Here is a 12,390-nt window from a genome sequence, read left to right as displayed (position 1 = left end):
TATTCCTGCCTGAAGACGGTCCGAGTGATGGAGCCGAAAATTTGAAATAAAACAAACTTTATTTTTCACCAAACCAAAGTCCTTAGAGTGCATTTTTTTCCTCCACACTCACGACCTGGAGCATTCCAAAGCAGTGGCGGAACTACCGGGGGAGCAGGTGGTGCGAGCGGGCCAGGGCCCGAACCCCCTCAGGGCCCCCTGGCAGTCCGCGTGCCGCTTTGCGCCGCATATTCCCGGCCAGTTCCGGGTGTACGGAGGGGGGCGGGGGGCCCAGCTGCGCGTCCTGCGCCAGGGCCCGTCTCCCTCTAGTTACGTTTCTGTTCCAAAGATATGACCAATGCCTGGGTGCAGGTTATATAATAAACATCAAAATAACAAGCCGTCCTCAGGAACTTCCTGAGGACGGCTTGAGTTAGATGCCGAAACGTTGAAATAAAAATACTTTGATTTTTTTTCACCTTCAAAAGACCTGGTTGAGCGGTTCTTTTGTTATTTTGATATATATATTTATATAAATATGGCCATCAAACTAAGAAATAAGTCCAAATGCTATGCTATCATGTTAGCTGAGTAAAATAAATTTTACTTAGGCTAAATACCTTTTTACAGTCTTGTAAAACAAGCAAGCTTTGCATCTACCAGAACTTAAAGTTCAATTAAAGATGTGCATGCCACTAATCAAAGAGCTAACCTAAATCTCTTCGGCACTGGAATATAGTCTTTTTATGGGGGTCATCAATTCTTTGATTCACAAGAATTTTATCACAAACTTTCTACACAAAAAATAAAATAAATTTCAAAAACAATAAAAAAAAAGAATACTTTGTTATTATTGGATTATAACACTTATTTATACAGCGCTGACATAAATCAGGCCACTTCAGTCTCATCGCTATACTCATCTCGATCAAATACCAAAATAATACATTTTTAGGGTTCCTTTCAGCTGAAACCTACTTTTGTGCTTAAAGATATTACTCATCCTAATGAGCGAGAACAGAATTAGAAAAGCCATTGAGGAGACTTGGTATGTAAAGAATTCAGCTTCAGTTTTCAGTACCTTGAGAATAATGGGCTGGCATTACTCTTTTAGAACAACCATTGTATGCATGAATGTGTTTAGATGGTCTACAATATTACAAGCATTATGTTTCTGAATTATTTGTATGTACCATGACAACCTTGCCTGGTAATTTAAACATTTAGCCGGGTGCCGTCTTCCTGAGGCGGCTGTAATCCATTATTCTATCTAATCTTCTGTTGTAGTGTCTTCACCTCTCTGTAACCTACTTCCGTTCTTTGTTTTAAATAATGGGCATACTATTTCTGTTTCTTACCACCCTCTTCATTTCCACCAAGGCCTGTATAATTTTTTGTTTTCCTTGGGAACTAAAGTCTAACAATACAACACGGATCTCTTATAATGGAAGAAACAGCAGTTTAAAACAAGTAAAACACACACGTACAATAGAAGTGGATAGGTGCAGTGTATAATGTGTGATTTTTTTCTTGGCGTTAGAAGTCATCGTGGCGTTTTGTGATCGTATAAAGTCACAAGGCTGCAGATTTAAAATATTTTTATACAGTTTATAACAACTGAAACCTAGTCAGAAGAGCGAAGAACATATTTCAAAAGTCAATTAAGGGGCAGATCTAACAGATCATATCATGAGTGGTCTGTGGTTAAAAGACTGGATTTTAAAGCTAAGCTAATTTGCTCCTTGCTTATTCTTCTATCTCAATGAGAAGTGTGGGGTGACAGATGGCTCCTTGGCCACAATTGGACTAGAACAAACAAGCATTTAATCTTATACGTACTTACTTTATTGGGATGGGGGCTTTTGCACACTCACAGCACAAAATGTGTGTGACCTGTTTTCATTTTGGGGTTTCTGCCTTGGGAATGCTATGCATAACAAACTGTTCCGAAGACCCCTGACACCTAATTTCAGTAGATGTGCTGTAGGCAAGATGCTTTTAGGCTATTTGAAGATATTTCTTAAAAAGAGTTTAGCTTAGACTTTCAGCTTGGCAGTTTATCATAAAAATAGATTTAACCCTATTTAATTGGTTAAGATGTGCATGTTCCAAAAATATTTGGTTTTCTGGAGTCAATTTGCTGAGGGGACAGTTAGGATATGTAAAAATCAAGCGTTGTTTTTGACATTTTTCATTTTGGGGTCTCAAAGAGACTCCTCACATTCTCTTTTAGCATGTTTAATTTTACTACATAAGGATAAAATGAGGTAAAGCAAGCTTTTAGATGATTTTTTCAAATTTTAGCAAAACCCACACTTTAGCAAAGCCTGCAGTTTGGTAATTGGGATCAGAAATACATATTTGCAATGTGTATTGCTCAGCAACAGCCCTTTTTTGCTGGATGTTTATTGCTATTGCAGCAAGGCAGACACTAGAGGGCATCCTCTATAGCAGGTCAGATAGTATTCTATGGTTTTGACACAGCCATGTGGAGCTTGTTAAATAAACTCTACAACCACATCCTTCTGTGTGTGTGGGTCAAGACTTTACACGGTGTTTGGATAGTATAAAAGTATACTTTCCAAAAATACTTTTTTTTTTTTTTTAGTTTAGTTTACTTTGCTGGTTATTTTAAGGCTAAAGTATGCTTGTTTTCTGTTATCTTGAAAATTCTGTATTGCACTGTTGTAGGTTTTTGATTAGTGGACTATTGGGGTTAGACAAATCTGTTACATTTTTATGCATACATAAATATATATGTCTTCTTTGTCTCTTTATATAATGAAAAATATGTAAGTCCTCCCATTTTATAGATCATTATGGTCATATATATTGTAATAGAAGTGGCATTGCAAAAACATTCTGGCAGAAAGATTCTTAAGAAATCTTAGATGAAATCTTAGGTTGTCCTTAAAAAACAATCATTTTTCTGAAATGCTTTTCCCAATAAAGCGAAAGAACACAAAATGTTCAAAAATCCGCGGTCAGCAAAATTGGATCGGCAATGAAAGGTTTACAGCAAAAATGCAATTCAGTGAAAGAACAGCCACAGAGCTTACTGCCGAGACGCAAAGCTTGAGTAATATTTCTTTTTATTAAACCCTAATGGTTTCATCTGTTTATTTTCCTTATCTTGCCGGGAAGCAAGAGTTTTTAACAGTTGATCAGTTTGTACACCCATATATAGTTATACAAATAAAGACTGGTTTTATTAGAAAGGAGAAAAAGGGAAAGCGTATGGACCTCTTAAAATCAAAAAAAAAAAGCAGTTCAGTTTTGAGAGTAAACACCTTTCGCAGTGCATGTTGGAATTGACAAACTGTGACTGCTTGTATGTTGCAACATAATGTTATCTTTGTGTGTTCCCTCCGTGCTCTGTCTCCTAATTCACAGCAAAAGCAAGGCTTTCACCACATCCATGCCGGTAGAATCTCAGGATGATATGAGCAACTCGATTAAATGTGAAGTCATAAATCTGTTTAACACTGCACTCAGCATACATTAGTGCGCACAGTCTCCTTATACATCAGCACTTGTAAACATTACATTTTATTAAGGAGAGTGACTAAAAGGAGGGTTTTTTTTTCCTTCGGAGTGCCGAGGGGAAAAAAAAAATGGACAGCTTTCCAAAAATAGATGTTTTGGCATTAATTCTACCTTCTTATAATAAAACATCTATTCAGTTAAAGGATAGGAGGCACTGAGATTTCTCTCTGCATAACATAGTCTCTTGCTTCCCTTAAAAGCAATTTCTTACATAATTATTTTAATGTGATTTAATGATATCTAATTGCTCATAATGTCTCAAATTAGAAATTGTTTTGGCTGTGTCAGGTATTTCCCTTTTTCCAAGGAAGTGTCATTATTTTGTACTTACATATGCGTTTCATCATTACCATCAATACCATTAACACTGGTATAGTGCAGGGCCTATTGGGATATGGTTATCAAATGGGCACATATTAATACAACTGCACTGGTTGCTGCCATAGTAAATGAGCACTAACGTGTTTTCCTTTCCATTTCTGTGGGACCCTGCAGGTGTTCCAGCTTCCAGTTTGGGAACCACTTACCTAAAATGTATTTTTAAAATAACATTGTGTAGAGAGTTTTGATATTATCCCTTCCAGTTTTATTTTAAATGAATGATTTTATTTTTGTTTTTGCATTTAAAATACGTTGTCTTATCTTCTGCTATAGGGCCAAGGTGGCCAATCTCTGGAGATGTAAGGAGGATCTTTTTGTCCTAAATGACTGCCTACCAGTCAACAGATTCATAACTATTTAATGAACACTTTGTTTTCCGAAGTCGCCTCATGAGGAAGCTTCGGGCGACTTTGGAAAATCGAAGTGATCAGAGTGCCATCCCGCTGGCGGGATTCTAGCCAGCGGGAAGGCATTTCAGGGAGGTCACCTGAAGAAGAGGAGATTTGTCGCTGGGCGACTAATCTCCTCGGAAAGCTACGTGTGCCACCACCCTTAAGCTCAAAGGTTTAAAGTAAAATGAAAGCAGATGTTCTTCTATTTAGTGTGAAGATTAAACTGGTTATATAGGACTAAATATTGGGCATGTCCCACTCTCTTTTCTGATTACAAGATATAGAGCTAATACTGGTATGGGATAAGGTATATAGGGCTAGGATACTGCAGAGGTGCCACAGTGGCCCCATGTCTTAATATTAACATAAAATGTGTTCATGATCTTTTGCATCTTTTTGATGGTTATAGAGATTTGATGTAGGAATTTTAATTCTTCAACGTGTGTAAGTTAAATAAGAGATCAACAGAACTGACAGTGGGGTAAGGGTAGGTAGACTTGTATGTACATAGTGCTACTTATGTCTGCAGCACTGTGCAGAAAGGGTAATGACTACATTTAGATTTAAGAGCTTGACATAACATTTTTGCAAAATCTTTTTGTCTATTGATTAGTTACATTGGTTTATAAGGGATGGGCGACATTTCGCCAAAAATTCGCCGTCGGCTAAATGTCGCCCATCCCTAAGTCATTGGCCAAACAGAATGCAGTCACTCCTCTGTCGCCGGACATGGCAATTCAGTGACAGCTATGTCTGCCAACTGACGAGTAGAAGGAAAAGGTTAATCACTAGGGGGTGTCTAACAAATTGCCCCCCATGCTGCCATCTTCTCACCTATGCCTGTGGTTGCTTGCGGTGCACACATGCAGTAAAGTTAGATCAAAGCTGGATGCAAAAGGCAGATGAGCATGCAGTTGGTGGCAGTGTTTACTAGAACAGAACCCCAGTCCCATGCCTTTTTAGCATAGACTGCTCTGGAGTATGAGGTATGTCAGAATAAACATTACGTTTATCTATTATGAATAAATTGTAGACAAAATGTCATTAAATAAAATTACATCTTATTGGGCTGATTTTTCAAACTCAGAGTAAATTCATAGTAAAGAAATGCAAGAAGGTAAGCTCCTGTGACAACTTAAAATTTACATATCTCTAAAATAGTAGTGACCCAGGCCTTCAAAATTGGTTCATCAAATTCAGCCTATAAAATACAGTATTTCTAGCCATAAATATATTATGGGTGTAATTTACTTAAAATAAGTACCTTTTATCCAGATGCCACTTTATGTTCCATGTTCTGTCTGAGCTCATTCTTCTTTCCCGCCCTTCCTCTTTAGTCTTGTTCTCTCTCATACTTGGTCCTGTAAAGGGACACCTACTGTTAATTCACACAAAAATGTACTGAATTGCTTCATCTGTAAAATAAGATTTTTGGTACATGACATAAAAAAAAGAGTGATGATTGTAGAATATTATTGGTTACCTGCCAGGTAGTTACGAATTAGCACTAGAATAACTGATTAGCACTGAATCTATGGCTGGTACTCTGATATTTTTCTATATCTGGACTCTGTTTATGACCCAAGTGGTCCCTGACCAAAGCTCAAACCCATATGGGGGTCACTGATAAAAGGTTGGAACTTGAAGTAGGGCTTGAACTGAAGAAGTTTGACAACTACTGCTATATTGGAAAATACTGATAGAAGTTCATCCCTTAAAAAAAAAAAGGTTATTTTCTAAAGTATGAGGATCAGGATATGGTCACAGACATTGTGAGCTTGTACATGCCTACTCCATGTTGTACATGCCTACTCCATGTTCTTTATCGTTGCTATATTCTCCTATGTAGACTTGTTCTAATAAATCAGTACTGGTTATTGTTCAAAGAACCTCTGGCACCCATTCTTTTATAATACTACTGATTATAGTGCATTAAAACCCCGCCTCCACACCGTTGCAAGGGCTCACCCCCTGTGGATAAAAATGAGAGAGAATAAAATTCTGTGCAAGCATATTCCCTTGGGAGCCCCCTGACTTGGATGGATTCTGTTCTCAAGCTAGCTTGGTCATAACACCTTGACCTTGGGGATAAACATCTCATTGGTTATATGGGTAGTTCTTTGTTTTTCTGTGTTGTGAAGCGATGTCGCTATGCTCTCGTAATGGTAACCCCCATAAGTTCTAATGTCATAAGTTGCCAAGTTTATAAAAACGCTGTGATTTCTTTGTTCAGGGTTCTGATTCTTTGTGAGTTTAGAATCCACAGAGCTTGTGTTCAAGTTGTCTCCGGTATGTGAACTTCCAAGACAAGAGGTCTAATCCATTGCAAATACAGAGGTAAAACTCATAGTTAAAGTAATGGTGCCTCTCATTTTACCATAGCCTTACACAAGAAAATGCAATGATGGCTATTATACAACTCTGAGTTTGCAAGTAACATAATACAAGCACAGTGTCCAGTATAAATAATAAGAAAAAGGCATTATCCCTTCTTTATCCACATCACACCTTCATGTTAGACCTAGAAACATTATGGGAAAGGATAGACTCTTTAACAAACAGGTCTTGATATTTAGCAGCTGCCACTGATGAAATGTAGGTGTGAGTGGAAAATCCACTAGTGCCATGATGGAGAAAAAACATCATGAACAGGCATATTGGTTGAAGGCTTGCACAAATATAAGTGGTGGAACAAGCTGATGCAAAATAAGGACTAGAATCCCCCTGTGCATCAACCACTGCTGTGTTTTGGATCATGATTAATTCCTCTTACAGACTGTGTTTTCATTGTCCATTGGGGACTTGTGGCTAACCTCTTGTTTTCGGTTACACAACACCTACGCAGAGCAACAAGCGTTAATGACAGGTTTTGACACTAGAAGCAAAACACAAACAATTTGAAGGAAAACCATACTAATAACTATGTTTCATATAAAAAAGCATATGTACATGGAAATCATTACTATCCAATGGTATGTTACAACCACTTAGAAAAACAGTCAAGATAGATAGATGCCAACGTTTCACACTATTGGTTCCTCCGGAGGTAAAAACCATACATCTCACTGACAGGTGATGAATCATGTTTAACAGAACGTTTCTCTTCTAGGGATATCACTTAAAAGATCAGACTCATAAGGCCACAAAAGAACTTAATGTATTACTTTTTTATGTATCATACATTTTAGTTGAAGGATTAACATCCGGTATAATAACTTGATTTTCATTTTTGTAGTTGTAGCTTCCAAACATTATATTAAACTTTGTTTGTTTTTTTTTAAATCCCCACCCATTTTGTTCCATTTCGTGGCTTCAAGTGTTCTTGTACTCAAAGTGTTAGAACAAAACCAAGGGAAGGGCCTGCAATCAGCGGAAAAAAACTGATAGCAGAAATATGTTTTCTCTCTCGGAAATGTAGAATACAGCTACATTTTTGCCCTATTCTGTACTGACAAGCTCTCAGCTGTAGTACTGGCTGTGAGGAGCTTAAGCATGATCACCCATGATGTAATAACAGGCATTAAGTTTGCTCAGGGAGCAGTAATCCATAGCAACCAATAAGATGTTTGCTTTTAAACAGCTGACCAGCAGATGCTACCTACTGATGTTATGGGTTACTGCTCCTGCCTTTTATTACATAACCACCTTAGTACTTTAAACAAAAACAAGAATGAACTGCAGTAAAATAAAGGCTTTAAAGAGGTGGTTCACATTTAAGTTAACTTTTAGTATGTTAAAGAATGGCTAATTCTAAGCAACTTTTCAGTTTTTCTTTTTTATAGTTTTTTAATTATTTGCCTTCTTGTTCTGACTCTTTCCAGTGTGGGTCACTGACCCCTTGAAAAATCAAACGCTCTGTAAGGCTACAATTGTATTGTTACTCGTCTTTCTATTCAGGCCCTCTCATTCATATTCCAGTGTCTTATTCAAATCAATAAATGGCTAGGGTAATTTGGACCCTAGCACCCAGATTGGTAAAACTGCAAACAGCAGAGCTGCTGAACAAAAAGCTAAATATCTAAAAAACCACAGATAATAAATAATAAAAAAACATTTGCAAATTGACTCAGAATATCACTTTCTATAATACATCATGCTAAAAGTTAATCTAAAGGTGAACAACTACTTTAATAAGCTATTTAAAGTAAAGATTAACAAAGGTAAGCCAAAAAAAAAACAGGCCAAGTCCAAATGCAAGCATTATATCAGGACAATGGCAGAAAAACAAAGTCCATGAGACAGGCCAAGGGCCATACCAGGAAATCAGCAGAACAATAACGGAACAGGGCAGGAGTGCACTCATGTAATAGAAGCAGGACAGGATACTTGTAGTCTTGCTTAATGATCCAGCAAGGAGAACTGGAAGGGACATGATTAAAATCCCTTTAACTGGGAAATTACCTGCAGCTGAATCAGGTGACCGAGGCAAGGAAGGCAAAAGCATGAACAGTCATCACCATTAGTTAACATCCTGATCTCCCACTGCCTCCAGTGACTCAACCTGGAGAAGCAGCAGTCCATGAACAGAAGGTTCCCAAGTTCTAGACTGAGCAGATCCTGGCAACAAACAGGGTTTCTCAAACTCTGAGGTCAGCCTAATTTGTGAAGCTTTCACATGTTTGGTGAGGTCTAAGTGGACACCTTGCTCTTCATACATGGCAGTAGTTGTTGCCAGTTGAGCAAAGTAACCAGTGCCAAAATATTCCATTGCCATTGTTCTGGCTACCCTTTCCATGAAGGTAAATATAATCGAATGTATACAGCAGTATGTCAACAGACTAAATGAACAAAAAGGATTGGAAAATAGTGACAAGTGAATCTGTCCCGTTTTGCTTTGCCGAAATATTTGCGAACCACATTGAAGTCAATGGGCGTCAACATTTTTTTTACGTGCGACAATTTTTCTTGCTCCAAATGCATTAAAGTCAATAGGAGTTTTTTCTTGTGGCAACTTTTTATGTCTCTGCGACTTTTTTGTCCAAATGCATTAAAGTCAATGGGTGTTTTTCTTATAGCAACTTTTTTGTCCAAATGCATTAAAGTCAATTGGTTTTTTTTCTTATGGCGACTTTTTTGTTCAAATTCATTAAGATTTAAATGGTGTTTTTTCTTATGGCGACTTTTTCGGTAGCAGATGGTGAAATGAGGAATTTTGCCACAAATTCACAGCTGGCGAAAAAATTTGCTCATCACCAGTGGCAAAGTTCAGACTTTGGAGAATTTGCAAGCGCTGCCTTAAAGGAACAGTTCAGTGTGAAAATAAAAACTGTGTAAATAGATAGGCTGTGCAAAATAAAAAATGTTTCTAATATAGTTAGTTAGCCAAAAATGTAATGTATAAAGGCTGGAGGGAACAGATGTCTAATAAAACAGCCAGAATCCAACTTCCTGCTTTTCAGCTCTATAACTCTGAGTTAGTCAGCGACTTGAAGGGGGGCCACATGGTACATTTCTGTACCATGTGAGTTTGCAATTGATTCTCAGCATTCAGCTCAGATTCAAAAGCAACACATATGACCCATGTGGCCCCCCTCAAGCCTCTGATTGGTTACTGCCTGGTAACCACGGTGACCAGTCAGTGTAAACCAAGAGAGCTGAAAAGCAGGAAGTAGTGTTATGACTGACATGTTATACATCAAATCACTCCAGCCTTTATACATTACATTTTTGGCTAACTAAATATATTAGAAACATTTTTATTTTGCACAGCCTATTTACCCAGTTGTTATTTTTACACTGAACAATTCCTTTAAAAGCAGCCTAGCCATCATTTAAACATATTTATAGCTAAAATACAATCTGCTTCAATTCTTAGGGTTTGGCACACAAGAACATTTGGGGAGATTTAGTCGCCCGGCGACTAATTGCCTCTTTTTTGGGGCAACTAATCACCTCTTTTTTGGGGCGACTAATCTCCCCGAACTGCTTCCCCCTGTCTTCCGCCTGCTATGAAATGAATGAAAAATTGCGAGGCAACTTCTGGTGACTTCAGAAAACGAAGCGCCGCAAGTGCCATACCGCAGGTGATTTTTCATTCTAGCAGACGGAAGCAGTTCGGGGAGATTAGTCGCCCCACAGAAGAGGCGATTAGTCGCCCCAAAGAAGAGGTGATAGTCGCCGGCGACTAAATCTCCAAGTGTGACCTTACCATGAACAAACTGCTTCAATTCTTAGGCTTGGGCACACGAGAAGATTTGGGGAGATTTAGTCGCCCGGCGACTAATCGCCTCTTCTTTGGGGCGACTAATCTCCCCGAACTGCTTCCCCCTGTCTTCCGCCTGCTATGAAATGAATGAAAAATTGTGAGGCAACTTCTGGCGAATTCAGAAAACGAAGCGCCGCAAGTTCCATACCGCAGGCGATTTTTCATTCTAGCAGGCAGAAGCAGTTCGGGGAGATTAGTCGCCCCACAGAAGAGGCGATTAGTCACCCCAAAGAAGAGGTGATTAGTCACCGGGCAACTAAATCTCCAAGTGTGACCTTACCATGAACCCCTTTAACCATTGAGTAATAAGTTTCCCAGACACAGCACAAGTCTTGTAAACCACATACCTGATACCCTCATATAGTACTGTTGTTAGACTAGTGTGTGTACACTATCAGTTAGCAACAAAAACCTACTCTCCCATATACTGTTGTTTACTTCTGCCAGTAGGTGTCAGTGTTCATGTTGTTGTGTGTTTATAAAGTTTTATTGACATGTGCATTCTGGGAATAATCACCATGAGGTGATGTTATATCCTTCTTCAGCATTGTGGGAGGAGACTAAAGTCTCAGCCATGCTTGCAGTATCATACTTATAAGAGTCCTGACTGTCACTGCAACTCCAGATTACCCAGTTACTCTGCTAACAACTGTGTATAAGGAAACAATACAGAGGCTTCCACCCATATTTGTTTTATACTATAGTAAAGGAAAAGAATGTTCTATAAACACAATAAACCATGTCCATATACATCACTAAGCAGTTTAAGCAAAAATCAATTACTTATATCTTAAATGTAGGTGGTTCTGATTACCTCCTTCAACCTCCTTACAAATTGAGTTTTTAATTAAAACAAAACAAACATCTTCTACTGCATCGCTGAAGAAATGCCAAAATAGAACACTTTTCTGCCTCTTTTTCTGTGTGCTATTTTGAAGCCCGGTGTATTTAAGGGTCGCTAACAACAGGAAATTAAAAAAGCATTTACATAAGTGCTTCTAGTGAAGGGAGTGCAAAAAATTGGTGCAAATTGCTAAAACACAAACACACACTATAACATTCTCTCCTACATTTTCCAGTTTAATGAATACCACACATCTGGGTGTACCTGGCAAGATATAAACATTTTTGAAAATCAGATAATGGAGCATGCAAAAAGGTCCGGACTGAGAATTAAAACAGGCCCTGCCATTTCAGGTGTGTAGAAATACACTGGCACACAAGGCGATTAAAGTGCAGGGATACCCCTTGCTATTTATTTTGTGCGAACGTCGCGTTCGCACAAAATAAATAGCAAGGGGTATCCCTGCACTTTAATCGCCTTGTGTGCCAGTGTATTTCTACACAACTGTCATATTTGGGGGTTGCCGTACCCTCTTACATTGTGCACCAGGCTATCCGAACAAAAGAAGGAGTGTGCTCAGCTTTACTCTGTTCCTGCCATTTCAGGTACACAGAGGCCCAATCAGCCCACATAGAAGCCCAAACAGCCTCAATCAGCCCACTAAATACTGACTTTCTATGGCAGCCCCTCTGGCATTTGCCAGAACCCACAGATTGCCAGTCCGGGCCTGCATGCAAATGGGACCCTGCACTTAATTCCGAGGCTAAATGGACGTTGAGTACAGGACTCGGAGAGCACAATAGTTTCTGCACTAATTCAGACACAAACTACAAAAATTGCAGTTGCAAACAAGTCCCAAACAAGTCCCATAGTTTGATTTGGATGGATAAGGATGTGGGCAAATCTTGTAAAAAGTGCCAAGATTCATCTGGATCCTGAATCAAATCCTGCATGTAATGTGTTCCTTAGTTCTATTTTTAAAAAATATATATTTTTTAAGAATATTACATAGAGTTTTATTTGCCATGTGTTTTGGATGGTAT

General features: G+C 38.5%; 1 protein-coding gene across 1 annotated transcript in view; it reads right to left on the bottom strand.

Annotated features, from left to right (window-relative positions):
• dgke.L (diacylglycerol kinase epsilon L homeolog) overlaps window positions 1–12,390 on the bottom strand; it is a 199,915-nt gene that overhangs the window by 185,567 nt on the left and 1,958 nt on the right. The window contains exon 2 of the mRNA XM_041576431.1: window positions 5,563–5,659. Coding sequence (XP_041432365.1) covers window positions 5,563–5,651 — 89 coding nt within the window. The 5' untranslated portion in view covers window positions 5,652–5,659. The remainder of the gene's footprint in view (window positions 1–5,562; window positions 5,660–12,390) is intronic.

The sequence above is a fragment of the Xenopus laevis genome, chromosome 9_10L (assembly GCF_017654675.1).
Source record: "Xenopus laevis strain J_2021 chromosome 9_10L, Xenopus_laevis_v10.1, whole genome shotgun sequence".
Taxonomy (NCBI): Eukaryota; Metazoa; Chordata; class Amphibia; order Anura; family Pipidae; genus Xenopus; species Xenopus laevis.
Note: the sequence above shows the minus strand (reverse complement) of the source record. Positions and strands in the feature narration are given on the sequence as shown.